Source organism: Telmatherina bonti, assembly GCF_933228915.1.
Source record: "Telmatherina bonti genome assembly, chromosome: 14".
Taxonomy (NCBI): domain Eukaryota; kingdom Metazoa; phylum Chordata; class Actinopteri; order Atheriniformes; family Telmatherinidae; genus Telmatherina; species Telmatherina bonti.
The window spans coordinates 11,081,343-11,097,506 of NC_136612.1; the positions used below are offsets into that span (position 1 = coordinate 11,081,343).

General features: G+C 36.3%; 1 protein-coding gene across 1 annotated transcript; it reads right to left on the reverse strand.

Annotated features, from left to right (window-relative positions):
• Positions 1 to 2,298: 2,298 nt before the first annotated feature.
• On the reverse strand, positions 2,299 to 13,132 carry syt5a (synaptotagmin Va; the record flags this gene model as incomplete). The annotated part of the gene is made up of 9 exons (XM_079253635.1): positions 2,299 to 2,508; positions 3,437 to 3,570; positions 3,653 to 3,770; positions 3,859 to 4,026; positions 4,151 to 4,318; positions 6,162 to 6,245; positions 9,967 to 10,148; positions 12,568 to 12,582; positions 12,979 to 13,132. The coding sequence occupies 9 exons, from the start codon at positions 13,130 to 13,132 to the stop codon at positions 2,299 to 2,301; spliced, it is 1,233 nt and encodes a 410-aa protein (XP_079109761.1).
• Positions 13,133 to 16,164: the final 3,032 nt, after the last annotated feature.

Sequence of the window (16,164 nt, forward strand, 5' to 3'; positions counted from 1 at the left end):
TTAAAGCAATTTAACCATTTGAGTTGGGTTTGCAAGTTTTGTGTTGTACTGGCCAGTATTGTATACAGCAAGTAATTTAATCATTAATTAAATAATTAATGGAACTCATTATCTTGTGGTGTTTTTTCTTTCTGGTTAAATTGTGCATTAATTTCCCATAGATCCCAAATTCCCTCTTTAATTACTAAAAACACTATTCCTTCCAGATATACTTTCTATTTATGACTTCATAAAATAGTTTTTCATGCAAATTACATCAAGAAAAACATTAGAAAATATAAGGCAGGGATTCCATTGCATTGTATTCTTCTCTTTATGGTAATTGTTTTCTTTCCTTCCCCCAATCTAATTCCTGCCTCACATGTTTGGCTCACTGCATGACACAAGGTCTAAAGAGGGCAGCCTGATAATCCAGTCTTCACTGGCCACACTAAGTCAGGATACATAAACGCACACGTGAATACAACACACTGACTTCACTCAAATTAAAATTTTCATACTGTTTTGCTGGCTTCTAAAGTTGGTAAAGTTTGCCAATACAAAAAAAAACCTCGACATTCATGATTGGATGCTTCTTACTTAGGTGATTAATTCAACTTATATCATTATATTTAAATGTTTCTGGGGCTGGGAACATTAACCATTTTTATACAAAAGTGCATAATCCCACCCTGAAACAAGGTAATTACAGTAGTTTTAAAAGCACTCTGGCATTTTCAGCTGCAAGCAACACACCTACCTGAGTGTGTGAGAGGCTTTCAAATTGTGTGCAAATGAAAGGATAAAGTGAAGGTATTAAAGAGTGTGTGAATACAGACGCAAATCCGGCCATCCTCCAAACCATCTGTCATTTATGTATTTATTCTATTTATTTACAACCACATCATATAAATAGATATTGAAGCCACAAACAGATTTACATTTTTATGAAACATACAGTAACACACATACATGCGTCAATATAAACACTCATAAAACACTGCAATATCCTCCCATCCAAACGAGACAGATTAACAATAATTACCACAAAAATTCAACTAGCTACAACAAATTTCATTGGAAAAATCGAGTTTGATAGTTTAGAAGATGAAATTTTCAGGGCAAAAAAAAAAAAAAAAAAAAAAAAAAAGTTGAAGGATCTACAGAAGAAACAGGTTTCAGTTTAACAACCTCTTTAAGAGCAAATCCACCAGAAATTAACAAGTGTTTCTACTTTCTTTGACTTGAAAAGGACATAATCATGGCCCATTTTTTGCTAGTAAGCTAGTTACTTACTAGTAGCTTATTAAACAGTTCAAGATGTAAAATAATCCAGATAATTGCATCTCAGTGCCCTTTAGATGAAAGTATCCAGCAAAAATAAATGTTGGTAACAGCGACATCATGCTGGTATAAACAAAACTTTATTGAAAATACTGATAATAGTAGGAAACTAGCTAAAGAACTTGCTAGTGCTAATGCTAGCACTTGAAATTGACAAAATCATGGCCCATTTTTTGCTAGTGAGCTAGTCACTTACTAGTACTTTAATAAGCTAGTTGTGTAGCTTGCCAACTTGTTAGCCAGTAAGCTAAGAAAACATTAATGAAATCCATGTAAAGATCCATTCAAATGAGAAATTTATCTTACATGCATTAGCATTTTTCAAGATGTAAAATAATCCAGATAATTACATCTCAATGCCCTTTAGATGAAAATATACAGCAAAAATAAATGTCTGGTAACTGCTACATTATACTGGTATAAACAAAGCTTCGTTGAAAATACTGATAATAGTGGGAAACATGCTAGCTGAGAACTTGCTAGAGCTAATGCTAGCAAGTTGTATGTACTGTTGTTGATGATAATCAAAGGAAAAGGATGGTTTCAAGGAAATCTTTTTTCCTTTTAGAAAAATACTGATAAACAGAAAAAAAAAAAAACTTGTTAAATACTTCAGTACGATGTGGATGCCATAACTTTGAGTTCCACATTTTTATATTTTATGAGCCATTTAATTAGTCAGCGGAAAGGTGCATGAATAGTCATTTGCACTGTGTATGAATAAGTATCTCCACTTGTTGTATCAAAGTCTCCACTATACATTAAGTACATATGAAGCACACATTACATACAAAGATGTCTCGAAGAGAAATCTTACAAGACTTGGAGAATGTGAAAATGACAGAAACATGTTGAAAATTACTCTTCAAGTTAGATGTAATTTTATAAAACCTAAAGTTGTTCAGTTTAATATTGAAAGAAAACACTTTGATACTGATGCTTGTGACATAATTGTGCACATCTATGGGAGTGTATTTAGCGAATGGGGGCCTTAAGTGCAGCATCCACCTCCTCCTCAGGCAGCAGTGTATGCCACTGGGCCACAGGACGTCTGGGATTGGCCAGCATGTCTGACCAGTGGCGCAGGCCAACACCTGAAGCACCGTAACCGATCCAGCACTTGCCAATGGGGTCGTTGCTGCCCAGTTTGTCATAGTCGTACACTGTGATCAGCACCTGAATTTTCTGTGTAATCAGAAAAAAAAGAGACACGTGTTCCTTGTATGTGTTGGTCAGTTGAAGGTTTTGCATAAGTTGGTACAAGAATTATTGAAAGATCTGTTTTAAGCCAAATGTTTAGGCCTGGCGAGTATAGTTATAAGCTAACCTTATAAGCTTAGCATATTAGCATGCAAACATTTGCTAGCACTAGCTAAAGCACAGCAGTCGTACATTGTTGAGTAACTTTTTGTTTTACAAAATGTAGAATCGACTTCTCAGCCAATTCATGTCAACAGCTGAAAACTAATACCAAACAATAATAAATTATGCTTTGATAATCAATCATAACCACAAAATAATAACTCTGCGACAATTGTTATGAAAGTGTTAGCAGAATCCTAAATGGAAAAAAAAGAATCCCAGCCAGTACAGACAACCCATTCCCTTTGCTCCAGAAAGCTGAAAAAATATTGTCTTTAAGATAATATTTCATTGATCTCCTCTCAATTACATCTTCATGTGAACAATTTCTATTCTAGTAACAAGTTTCTAGTTTGAGGGACTGAAAAGCACCTATAATACTGACTGGCATATATTTCCTAAACCATCTATTATTGCCTGCAAGAAACTTAACTTTTTATCCATTTCCTAAATTTTTCAATACATAGAATATCATATAGGCTGAATATTCCTTATTTATTATCACTTGCCTCACTGAAACCTGAAAATATTGGCTGTTGCCCACTAAAGCCTGATATACCATTTTCTCCATGTTTGCCGAAGGCAGTTTTTTGATTAGTAGAGTAAACTGAGGTCAAACTTGATGGTTTATTCCAGAAATTAAAGCCTATATTTCTAATACCTTTAAATAACATAAGAATGTTTTCCAAGCATTTAAGAAGCTCATGCAGAATATTTACAATTGCAGCAACATGAATTAAACAATACAAACCTGAATCTGAGAGAAGGGGATCTCAAAGCTAAAACTCTCATTGAAATAAGGATTCAGGGTGTTTTGTTTGACTGATGTCTTCTTCTTCTTGAGTCGCTTTCCATTGTGCTGTAGCACCACCTTCACAAAAGGATCTGGGACAGAAAGACATAGTATGAGACAACAGATCAGAAAAACTGTCCCTTACCAACCTTCACTTCTCAAAGCCTGACAAACCTGACAATCCTCCAACATCCATCTTTTTCAGATTCTTGGCTTCCATGACGTTAACTGTTAGCTTGCCGGCAGTCGGGACGTAACGCAGTGAAATACAGATATCACCCAGCTTCTCTTGCTGTTAGGAACAGAAAATACATGTTATGTTATTTATGTTGGTGATTTAAGGTACATTCATATGCTTCAAATTGGAAGAAAAAATGTACCTCTTCTTTTTCTCCACTAACCAGATCCTTCCATTCATGTATTGGTTGACCAAGGTCTATAGAGTTCATGGGAATCTTAATTTCGCCAATGACATCGTGTTTACCAAAACGATCAAAGTCAAAAACTTGCAGCACCAGTGTCTGACCACCCAGCTCAGTGTATGGTATCTGGAAAAGAGTATATTAAATCATAACTATAGTATGTTATAGGCTCTTAAAAGAAAAGGACCAAATCTGATGCTAAGTAAAAAATGTCTCTTGTAAAATCATCAAATGGTTTTCGCGTACAGACCTTAAAGGTGAAAGTCTCATTGAAGACAGGGCAGAGGTTCTTGCGCTGTACTTTTGTCTCAAACTTCTTTTTCTTGTCTGGCAGCATGTAGACTTTGACGTAAGGGTCAGAGGTCCCACCAATGTCCATAGCTGGAAGGTCTTGAGCTTGAAGGATGCCCACTATGAGCTTGAGAAGGAAAGGCAGAACAGGAAATGAGTCAAACCACAGAGCCTGACACTTTCAAATTAAAGCTTCCCTGTTGTTGAGCTCAACAGCTTGGGGGTGTGAACATTAGCTATGTTTACATGGAACCAAATATACCAATAGCAATCGATTTGAAAGCTCTATCGGAATGAAAACGAACCATATGTACACCTCATTCCCAATGAAAATTGACAAACCGACATGTTTCATTTGGTTTTACAAGGATAGAATATTCCTTTTCCTTAATCAATCGTGGTATCGTGGAAACTGATGTTTTTACACAACATCCTCTGACTAGACGTAAACGGGCAACTTGTCACGGTTTCTCACTTGGGAAGATGGTGCCAAACAAAAAGAATCACCAAACAGCGACAGAAAATTTGTTTTTAAGTCAAACTCTGTCCAGTTCCGGTCCTCAAGTGCCACAGTCCTGCAGGTTTTCCATGCATCCCTGCTCCAACACAAAAGACTCAAATTATTCAGTCATTGTGTACAACTTCATAGGCTGTTTGGACCCTTTAATACAACCCAGGTGTGTTGAAACAAGGATACATAAAAATCTGCCGGACAGTCACCTTCGAGGACAGACTTTGTACCCTATTTATGGGTATTTTGTGCCCTATTTATGGGTGTTCCTCAGGATTCTACTTTATGTTCTAGTAAAAAAAATCTATATATATATATATAGATATATATTTAGATATATATCTACTATAAAAACTTAACTGCTGTTGTCAGTTCTCTTGTTCCTTTATATGCCGATGACACAAATTTTTTCACACTTTACAATTTTAGTCCATGTTCGGAAGCTTTTCTGACATCTTTGCAGCCCAACTTCAACAGTCACTAATTTTTACTTTCTATCAACCACAAATAAAACCAAAGTCATTGTTTTTCAGCTGTAACTTATCTCAATATCTCCTCATTATATGGTACAGCATCACTACTTGATAGATCACTCCCAAAAGTCAAATAAAGAATCATTTGCTTGTACCATGGAAATAATTCATTATCTATTATGCAAACCAAACTAAAATCTCTCTAATAAATAATTAAATAAATCCTTTACTAATAGATTGTTGTGTATTTATTAGCCTTTAACCATTATATTGGTTGTTTAATGGCTACTGTAACATTTAATAGCATTTTAAAATGGTTTTTTCCTTTATATGAAGCACATTAAGCTGTTTTGTTTGAAAGGTGCCACATACGTTAAAAAAAATAAAATTTAAAAAAAACTTTCTTACATACCGGTGTGCATTTCAACACTAATTATTTTTCATTTTTACTCACTTGTTAACTGGACCATCACTCAATTGTTCCTGTTAACACTGTTGCACTGGTATTGTTACTGGTAAAAACTTTTATATTTTTCCACTAATTAACATTACCAGCAACCACAACTTAAGCTCCTGTCATTTTAAAAAATGTGAATTCACTCCTCAGGGGCCAGCTCTTCTTTATTTCACCCAGCCACGTCTACCGACTGGAATCTGTTACCAAAAACAACTTTGCACCCACGTCCAACCATTTACTTTTAGTAATTTATTACAAACAGTAGTTACTTTTCGAAGAGCCTGCTCCTTACTGGGTTGGGAATTAACTTAGTGTATGCGTTGTGTGAGTATGGCTCTGTTTTTAAATCTTTTAAATCTTTTTGATGCTTTCATAAAATTAAAAGCATAAATTAATCATTTGTTTAACTCGTCCCTTTTTGCCACCTTTTGGTCAGGCTGTTGTTGCAAATAAAGATTATTTCTAGTTAATCAAATGCATACATTTGAAAAAAATAAGATACATTTTTTTTTAAAAAATCATAGCGTACCTGATTATCTGTAAAGTTATAATCCAGTGAGTACTCCAGTTTGCCAAAGTACTCTTTCTCCTCCTCCTTTTCTTCCTCTCCTTCCTGGAAGAGACAGTCATCAGTGGTTAATGGTGTTACTGGTGATGTTGTTAACCTCACAAAGTGTTGTTTACTCTCAAGTATTTGTGCAAAATATTCAACTGGCATCACTACACAAAAGAAATTCCAAAAAATGTGTAATAGAAAATATAAATAAAAGCAATTTCCCTGTTGTTTTAGGAGATGTGTGTGAAGGGAAAACAGCTTTTAATAACTACTGCGAGAAATGCACAGCTGTGACTGAAATCTTTATTCCCCATCAATGCTTGTCGCTGCCTCTCCGAGCTGCATATATGTGGACAACAGCTCTCATTCTTCCATCATTGTCTTTGCTAGATTTGCCCTGCTGTCCTGTAGTTGTCGTGCACAGATTCAGCATTGGTTTCAGTCCCAACCTGGATAAAAGCCAAACAGCTGTGGACAGTTAAGCAGTGATTAAAATCTGATGCAAAGCTTTGCTGCAGCCGCCTCCATTTGTTGACTCTCAGAGGGTTCAGACAGCATCTAACATCCTCCCATTCACCTTAATGTTGTCTTATAACTTACCCTTAAAAAAGTTTTAATATCATAAACTGTTTTCCTGCTAAATGTTACATAAGAAGCATCTTTGTGTTTTGTATATCGGACTGTATAACAGCAAGAAGCTGTTGCTTTAGCTCAACTGTTATGAACAGCCTACTAAGCAATACTCTGTAGATTTATTTAGCTCTTTGTAACCTTTATGCTAAACTATGTATGTAAGCAAATGAAATGAAAAATACTTTGTTAATCCCCAAAAGGAAATTTAATATTGAAGTATATAATTAACTAGAGGAGGTCTTGTTCCGGAGGCTGATGGCTGCTGGCAGGAATGTACTTCTGTATCTTTCAGTCTTACAAATGGGAGCATTTCTGGTAACTAAGGATCCAACAAGTCAATAATGGACATGGAGAATCTTTCAAGGAACTTAAATGAATGTTAAACTGGATGTAAGGTGTGCAGAGGAGCTGGTCATTCTCTGCCAGCTCACAGCAGCTGATTATAGTCTGTTCAAGTTGTGGTGTACAGTACGGCATCATATTTAATTCTATAGAGCAATGGTTTTCTCTAACTGGGGGTCGCAATTTTCATTTCAGGAGATTGCCATTTAGTTGTAAAAAATATATGTAGCTTACATTTATCTAACAAATTTAGGGATTTTTACCAGAGCTTCCAAAATTAAACCAATAATGCAGAGAAATTTTAATATTTTAACACATCATGCATAAACAACAAAGCTCATATATTAAAAATCTGGATTTGGCATTATCTCCACAAGAGAAGGTGATTTTGGGCATGTAGGTGCTTTGTCACACTAGTGAATTGAATCCACCAAAAACCACTTTAGTGTCCTTATGTATGAAGATTCTGTCGGTTTTCCAGCCACACATTTAGAGGACGGCTGCAGGACGACCCATTTGATGTATCATACAGTTAATCACTCGGATATTGCGTGAGGTAGGGATGCAAACACCAACATGTGTTATCTTTAGAGTCAAACTGATAGAGAACCACTGCTGCATGGAGAGTTATGATTACCAAAACCAAGGAAGACAAGAAGTCAAAATTTCCTTCATCTTATTTTGCAGGGGTGTTGAATGTGTCAAAGTCAGAAAAGATTTATGTGATCATGATTACGTCTGTAACATAAATGCAAAAGCAAATATACTGGTACACAAGTTTTACAGGCTTGTTTTGGAGCCACAGGATCTGGATACCTTGGGGTCACTGAGGGGATGATTGTAGAGTCCAATGTGAAACTAAAGCTTGGCAGAAATTGGATCATGCAAGAGGATAATGAACCCAAACACAGCTGAGGATCTGCAGCAGAATGATTGAAAAGAAGCAAAGAATCAAAGTGCTGACATGATCCAGTAAAAGTCCAGACCTCAGCCTGATTAAAATGCTGTGACCTGAAAGAGCTCTGTACAAAAATATGCTACAAACCGCAAAGAACTGAAGCAAGGATGTTAAGAAGAGAAAAACCAAGACATTTCAATACCAAAACATATCGCAAAAGTGTAATGGAAACAGTTTATCTGCTTTTACGTGTCCCTGGACGTGACGTGGGGGGTTATGACCAGTTCATTTCCAGTAAAGATGGCACGATGTGGAAAAAAGCCAACAAATTTCAGAGTTCTAGAAAATAAAAAAAAAAGGGGAAAAGGTTTTGCAAAGTTGTAGCAAATTCTTCGCAGCCACTGGAGAACCCCATAATAACACTACGTAGCTATTTCACATAAACCGTAATTCTCTGAAAATCTTGCAAGATGTACAAGATTTTTACGAGACTTGAGGCTTATGCAATAAACACTGTTCAATGGAAACACCTGCAAATCGCAATTGTTGTTTGTCCAAACTTTTAGATATTGCTTTTATTTTGCGAAAAAATGCAATGGAAACGTAGCTAGAGATAGCATAACATCGAGGAGGTGAGAGGATATAAAGATGGTAACTAGATGGTCATTTTTGTAATTTCTGCATCCATCGCTCGAACACGTTCTTGTCTACCAATATCAGCCAAAAGAGTTGATTTTCATTGTATTTTCTCATTAAATTTATTTTTTTAGCTAAGGCGAAATGCCTTCGAAGATGAAGCCAGAGAAAGTGTGTTCTAACCTGCCCAAGAAACAGTCTACAACATCTGTAATGGGAATTTTATTGGCTAAACCAGCTTACCTAAGCAAAATGCCATGAAGCAGATCTAGTATGGACTGTAAAGAACCTATTTTGGTATTTCTGACAATGAATGCAACAATCTCCATGCTGTGTCCAATTTCACATTTCTACAAATATACACCTGTTATGACTGTTAACGATCGGGTCATCAGAACCTTCGTGGCTCTCAATCACATTGTCAAACAGGCCTCAGCAGGGGACGTCAGAAACCTACGAATCTCTTTCGTAAGTAGCCTTGGATATCAGCAATCTAAAAATCTGTTTCCATTCTTTTGATGTGGACTGAGGAAAATATTTATTTGTTGTGTTCTGCTTATGGACAAAACCCCAAATCCCATTTAACCCCAAGCACAGGGACAAACTGGCCATCTGGGATAGCAGCCATTTTACTTGGCCTGATGTGTTTCTGGAAGAACAGTGTTTTTAAGTGTTTTTATTGGTCTTGCTGGTTCATAAAACTCAATAGATCACAGGTGTTTCTTCACAGCAAGTCTATGGAAATTTATTTTGCATTTACGTAACTTCCCTCCTCTTTGACTCAACAAACACGCAACAACTCTTCTTATTTTCCTCCTAAAAATATCTCTGTGTGGAGATTTACATGGACATGCAAGCTTTCTGATCTCCTTGGGTAGTTACAAGCATTCACAAGTGACATAATCATAACTTACAATAAGTATCCAATGTTTAAAATGTTGTGCACTTTGTTCCTTTTGGTGTTTATATCTATCTAATTTTAAAACCTCATTAGGGTCAGGATGTTTTCTGTAATGTAAGATATTTAAACCATCCAAACAAAACTGAGTGTATTTTAATGTTAGTATGAATATGCTGTAGATGCACAACTCAGTAGTTCCAGTCTTATGGTAACAGCTGAGCAAAGTACAATTAAAACAAGCAATGGGGAGAAATGTTTGTGCTCATGATGCTGTTTCTCTCTTAATTTTAGCTGTTCAAGTATTTCCATGCCATAGGCTCTTCAGACACGGCCGTCCAAAAGCATTACAGATTTATATATTGTCTCACCTTCTTCTCGTCTCCTTCCTCTCCTTCCTTATCCTTCTTCCTGTGGCCCCGTCCTCCTTTCCTTTCACGGACCTTCTTGGGCTTCTTGCCCTTGTTAAAACATTTCTTGTAGATGCAGAACCCCAGGCAGCCGACAAGGGCAAGAACCACAACCACAATGGCTCCTATGGCCCACATGGGCACTGTGAAAAGGAGTTAAAGGAATAAGAAAGGTAGATTGATGCTGCTTTACCTAAATATTCACTCACTTACTATGAATTAGCTGATTCAATGACAAATCCTAGAATGAACATTTACAAACTTTAAAATTTACTTTGGTGCATATTTTTTATGTTTCCCTCAGATTTTCTCAGAAGAATGGTCATACCTTTGGTCATTCTGCATGTTTTAATGAGAAGTCTTTCTCAATATGCTTATTAATTATTAATTAAAGCTGATGTGAAGTGCTAACGATTATGTCTTAGCTAAATGCGAGTTAGCTTGTTAGCATTGTCTTTATAAGTATGTTAGCATTTAGTTCAATGTACCATTGTGGCTAAATATAGCTTCAAAGAGCTGCTTGAGTTATCAGGCTAAACATTTCTTTACAGAATAATACATCTCACCAATGACATGATATTTTAGCACATTTTTAGACAAATATGGAACACGTAAAAAAATATACAGGGAAACGTGGATTTAGGACATTTTGTGGTGATAAATTGTGAAAGCACCATGCCTCTTGCCCGAAGGCTGCTGGGGTTGGCTCTAGTTCCCCCACGACCCTTAATCGGATTAAGTGGTTTCAGAAAATGAATGAATGAATGAATAAAATGTGAATGCATGTAAATTCCCAAATTAAATCTTTGTAATCATATGTGAAATTTATGGGAATACATGTTAGGGCTGCGCGATAAATTGGATTTTAATCTCAGTTACGATCTGGGTTTTCAACGATCATAAAAATAAAAGGGTGTGATTATTTTTCTCTCTGCAGTTTCCTCTCCTGCTGTCTTCAGCTGCTAATCGAGCGTCTCTGGCATTGCAGCGCTGTGCTGTAAACTCCTCCCACAGCCGCTTTGCTTTCATTCAGACACTGTTGCCAACTTGGGACTTTCTTGTTAAATCTGGCTTTTTTTGTTAAAAGTGACTAGCGACAAATCTAGCAACTTTTACTGGAGTTATTAGAGACTTTTCTGGTGTTTTGGCGACTGACTTGAAGGCACATATTGTTCTGCAGTTACTGTAAGGAAGGAGCAGCGGGAGCCTCTCCCGTCCTAAAGCACTCCCAGGCGGCCAGTCTCAGTCGGCTCCGGCTGCAGGTCAATGTAGAATAACTGCAGTAGGTTGTGGAAGTTCACCTAAACATAGTTTATACCGTTGTCAGTGACAACTGGCTGCATTATTTTCCTATACATAGTTCGGCGAGTTAAACACTGTAATATCCCACCGTTACGGGGCGTAACAACACGTTAATCAGCTGGTTCAGATCAGCCGTCTTTTAACAGGTGAATGAGAGAAGCGCGCTGCAGCCTGACAGCGGTTGTTTGACATAAAACATACATCGAGGCCAACATAAAGTAGGTCCTATATAAGCGGTAAAAGCAGATTAAACAACTCAGAACCGTGCATTAGATGGTTATAATGCACGACACGGAGTCTAGAACACCACGACGCGCAGTGTTGTTTAAAAATACTGGATAATTGTGTTAAATAATCGAGATCTAAATTTCAGTCAAAATAATCGTGATTATGATTTTTGTCAAAGTCGAGCAGCCCTAATACATGTGGAATTCAATGATTTTTATTTTTATTTTTATTTTCTAAAACTATGTTTCCATTGCGCAAAAAGGGATTTTTACGTGTTCCGTATGCACAAAGCATCATTGTGTTATATCTCAGTCTGCTGGTAAGTATCGCACGTGGGTTTCTCCAGTGGCCTCAGTTGGTTTCCACTGAGTTTCAGCAAGGAACACATGGCTTTGAAATTTGCCCTGTTTATATCCATGCCCACGTAGCCCACCTACATCCCTTATGGAGCTCATACAGGCAGCCAAAATTGGTCCAAATAACTGAAACCACACGCGACCTGCAAAATTTCCCCTGTTCAAGCACATGCTTGTTATGTACCCATATAACCCAATTTTAACTTCATGGGCCCGGCTTGGTCATGCTGGCTAGGACATGGAGCCTACACTGATCCTGAGCAACTCACCAAGTCTGACCCCAGTTGAAACCTAGTTGGAACCAGCTTGAAACCCACGTTGACAAACACAAGCGATGTCACCATGAAAACTATGGACAAACCCACCCTTATCTGCAGCCCAAATTTAACCCTCCTCACCATGACAAGTTGGCTGAGAAGTGGAACAAAGTCTTAAGGTTTTTTTTTGTTTGTTTTTTTTTTCTATAGGGGTCAACTTAAAATCCATATATACGTATGTATTAAGAAAAAAAGTGTGAAAAAGTGCTAAAGTTGATAGGTACATTAATGTTTTCATACTAATTTGTCCTGCATACATTTTCAAAGCTCCCTGGTTCCCACAGCAGAAGAAAAACATGTTAGGGCCATATGTAAACATATGGTAAAAAATAATCATGTGGAGAATAGGATGGACTTACTCCCGAGTTTATGATCTTGAGGAGGAGAGCAGTGGTCACACGAAGAGGATATAAAAGGAAGGAAAATGAAATGGTAAATGAAGGAAAATGAAATGACAATATGGTTAGATGATTTCATGACATCAGCTAAACAGGTTTAAGCTCAAACAACCAGATGTTCTTATCATTGTTTATATATTTTTCCCTTATTAATAAATAATTTAACTAATCTTCTTTACCATTGATAAAGCTGATCCACATATTGTACAGTTTGCATTTCATAGTGTCCATTAAGATTAAAAAGTTGGCGTTCCATTGTAATTAAACTGACAAAGGCCTATTTGTTAATCCACTAGTCTACTGTTAATCCTTTTATGTTAACTAGTCTCAAGTCTAACAGAATATTTTATGTATTTGTTACTGGGTGCTCACTTGGCAGGTGCGTGAGCTCATTGAAGAACTTGTTTTTCATGCTTGTGAACTGGTGACTGGAGTGGTGTGTGGCAGGTGGAGGCGGTCGGCGCTCCCTTTCCTCCTCCTCCGCTGCCCTTCGGAGCCGCATCCCGGAAACATCAACCAGTCGCATTGTGGCTCTGAAAAATCAAAGAGAACCAGAAGATTCATAATCAGCAATAAAAAACTGTTTTCTCTTTTGTAAAGAATAAAAACACTGCAAAACATTTTAACACAACTGCAATAAGATCTTCAAACGTATTTTCCACGTTCTCAGCATTGCATCAAACTATTTATAGCAGACAAGGCCAAAACGCCTTTAGTTAAAAACAGCATCCGCTAAAACCATACAGGGTGCTGTTTCCTCTCTCCATTTAATTTTTTTTCTTTCATTTTATAATGTGCATGTGTAAAACTTTAATTACACCTTTCACCCGGCTCTAATCTCTTTAATCCTGTTTCAATCCCCTGCTTCTGAACAGCCATCAGTCCTTCATTATAAGTTTTAGCACTGTTTGACTTAAAAATGTGTACAAGTGTCATATTCCACTGAAGATTATCTCTTATATGTATCTCTTATACATCTCTTATATGTAAGTGCATATAAAAATTAAGGTCTTCGTTTCCTGACTTAAATCATATGTTAAAAGTTGCAAAGTCACTGTCAAACTCAAACGTAGGAGCTAAGAGGCTAATTTTAGCTAGTTTTTGTGTTTAACTATTTACAATCTGTTAACAATCTGAAACACAACAAACACAAACATATAAAGGACCATCAAAAGTGTTTTTTATGCTTTATGAAGCCACAGCATGAATAATCAAAGCCAAATGCAGTAGCTGAGGTTGAGCTAATTTAGCTATTTGTGTTTCTCTATCAACAATCTGTTGTGAGAATGGAACTGAATAGAAGAATTCATGGAAGTTACCGAAGGAATATGTGGCACTAATTCATTTTTTACTAATTAAATAAAAGTAGTATTTAAATGGTTTTTAATGTGTACAAATTCTTTACACAAGTGTGAGCTCGCAAACATATTAGCCATGGGCTAACTTTGGCTACTTTCCTGTGTTGATCTAGCTACATTCTGTTAGCATAATTACTGAAAATATTCTTGCAGTATTCACCAAATAAATTTACAATGCTAAAAAACATTTCACAAATGAAAAGAAGACTAATGGTATATTGCTTCATAAAGCCAGTGAGCACCATCAAACTCAAACAACAGCTGAGATTGAGCGAATTTTAACGATTGGCTACGATTTGGTAACTACTCATGGTAGTTACCAAATTAGTTTTTTGCACTAGCTCACATTTTACTAGTTCAACAAAAGCTATATTTAGGAAACCCCTTAACATGTGTACCAATGCTTTACTAAGCCACTGACAAACTGGGCACTTACAAACATAGCAGCTAAGAGCTAATTTTAGCTAGTTTTTGTGTGAAACAATTATCTGTTTACAGAATTATTACAACACAACAAACACCTTTCATAAACTAAAGGAAAACAAACAGTATTTAGTCTGCTTAAAAAAAACCAGTGTGTATAATCAAACTCAAATCTGAGGTGGAGCTAATTTTAGCTATTTGTGTTTCCCAATCAACAATCTGTTGTAGGCATTGCTGGAAGTCTTCTGGTAGTTAACAAATAAAATCATGGCACTAATTCACATTCCAGTCATTAAAGATAAGCAGTATTTAATGGTTTTTAATGTGTACAGGTGCTTTAAAAAATCTCAGTGAGCACTGACAAACGTGCTTGTTAGCTGTAGGCTAAATTTAGCTAGTTTCCTGTATTGATCTACAATCTAAAACACATTTCACAAATGAAAGGAAAACTAATGCTACCATGCTTTATGAAGCCAGAGTTTACCATCAAATTTAAACACAGCTGTTTGTGTCTACTTTTAGATCTTACCAAATGAATTCGTTGCACATTTTATTAATTCAACAAAAGCTATATTTAAGCAGTCTATAACATCTCTACCAATGCTTTACAAAGCCACAATGTGAACCAACAAACATATAGCAACTGAGGGCTAATTTGAGCTAGTTTGTTATATAGATTTAGTTTAATCTGTTAGCAGAATTTTATAATTATTCTAATAGTAAATACCAAATAAACTGACAACTCTAAAACAGATTTCACTCATTCAAGAAGATCCAACATTATTTATCATGACTGATAAACCCACAGTAAGAACTGTTGAAATCAAATATAGCAGCTAAGGAGGAGCTCATTTTGATTATCAATTTGTTGGTTGAATTGCAGAAATCACTCTCTTTGTCATGCCCTGCCTTCCTTGCTTCACCTGCACTTACTCAGCTTACACTCCCTCTCTAGCCTTTCCTCAGAAAACATGGCATATAAGTTACTAATGAACATTCTGCCCATCAAGGACAGACTACCTGTATTTAAGATTTGTTTTAAGCTTTGCAAAGACAAGAGGTTCACTATCAAGGTCAAAAGGGGAATTTAGATTAAGCTTTTATCTGGCGTTGATTGGTTGATGCCCTGTGATGGACTGGTGACCTGTCCAGGTGTGGCTGCCTCTCACCCAGTGATTGCTGGGATAGACTCCAGTAATCACCCCCGACCCTTGATTGGACTAAATGGTTAGAAAAATGGATGGATGGATGATTGATTGTTTTTAAATAATAACTCGGTATTGATAATAATAATTCATTTTGCTTTCTAATATTTTGTAACAAATGGAAATTAGCATTATTTGAATAATAACTTTAATAACAAACTTGAAATAAATATTCCAGTAATTTTAAGTGCTGTTAGCAGAGTAGATTAAATCACCAACTTAACTCCACCTATACAAATTTTACAATTCACATTAAGATCTTTGTTTTGGACCATTTAAAAAACATAATTTAAAGAAAGAAATCTACTTAAAATAAACTTTGGGCTCTAGTTTACTTTATTTAACAGTAGTTTGACTGGAAAGGAGCTCAGAGGTGTAAGACCACTCACAAAGGGGAAAAATGTCCATTTGTGTCTACAACTAAAGTCATAAATTAGAGCGCACATTTCTTCGAAGTCCCAAAAAACTATCAACAATCGATTAGCAGAATTGCTTAATATATACACTTCTGCTCGTCACAAGGAGTAATATATAACACTGATACACATTCAGCTAAATAAAGGAGCCTGGTA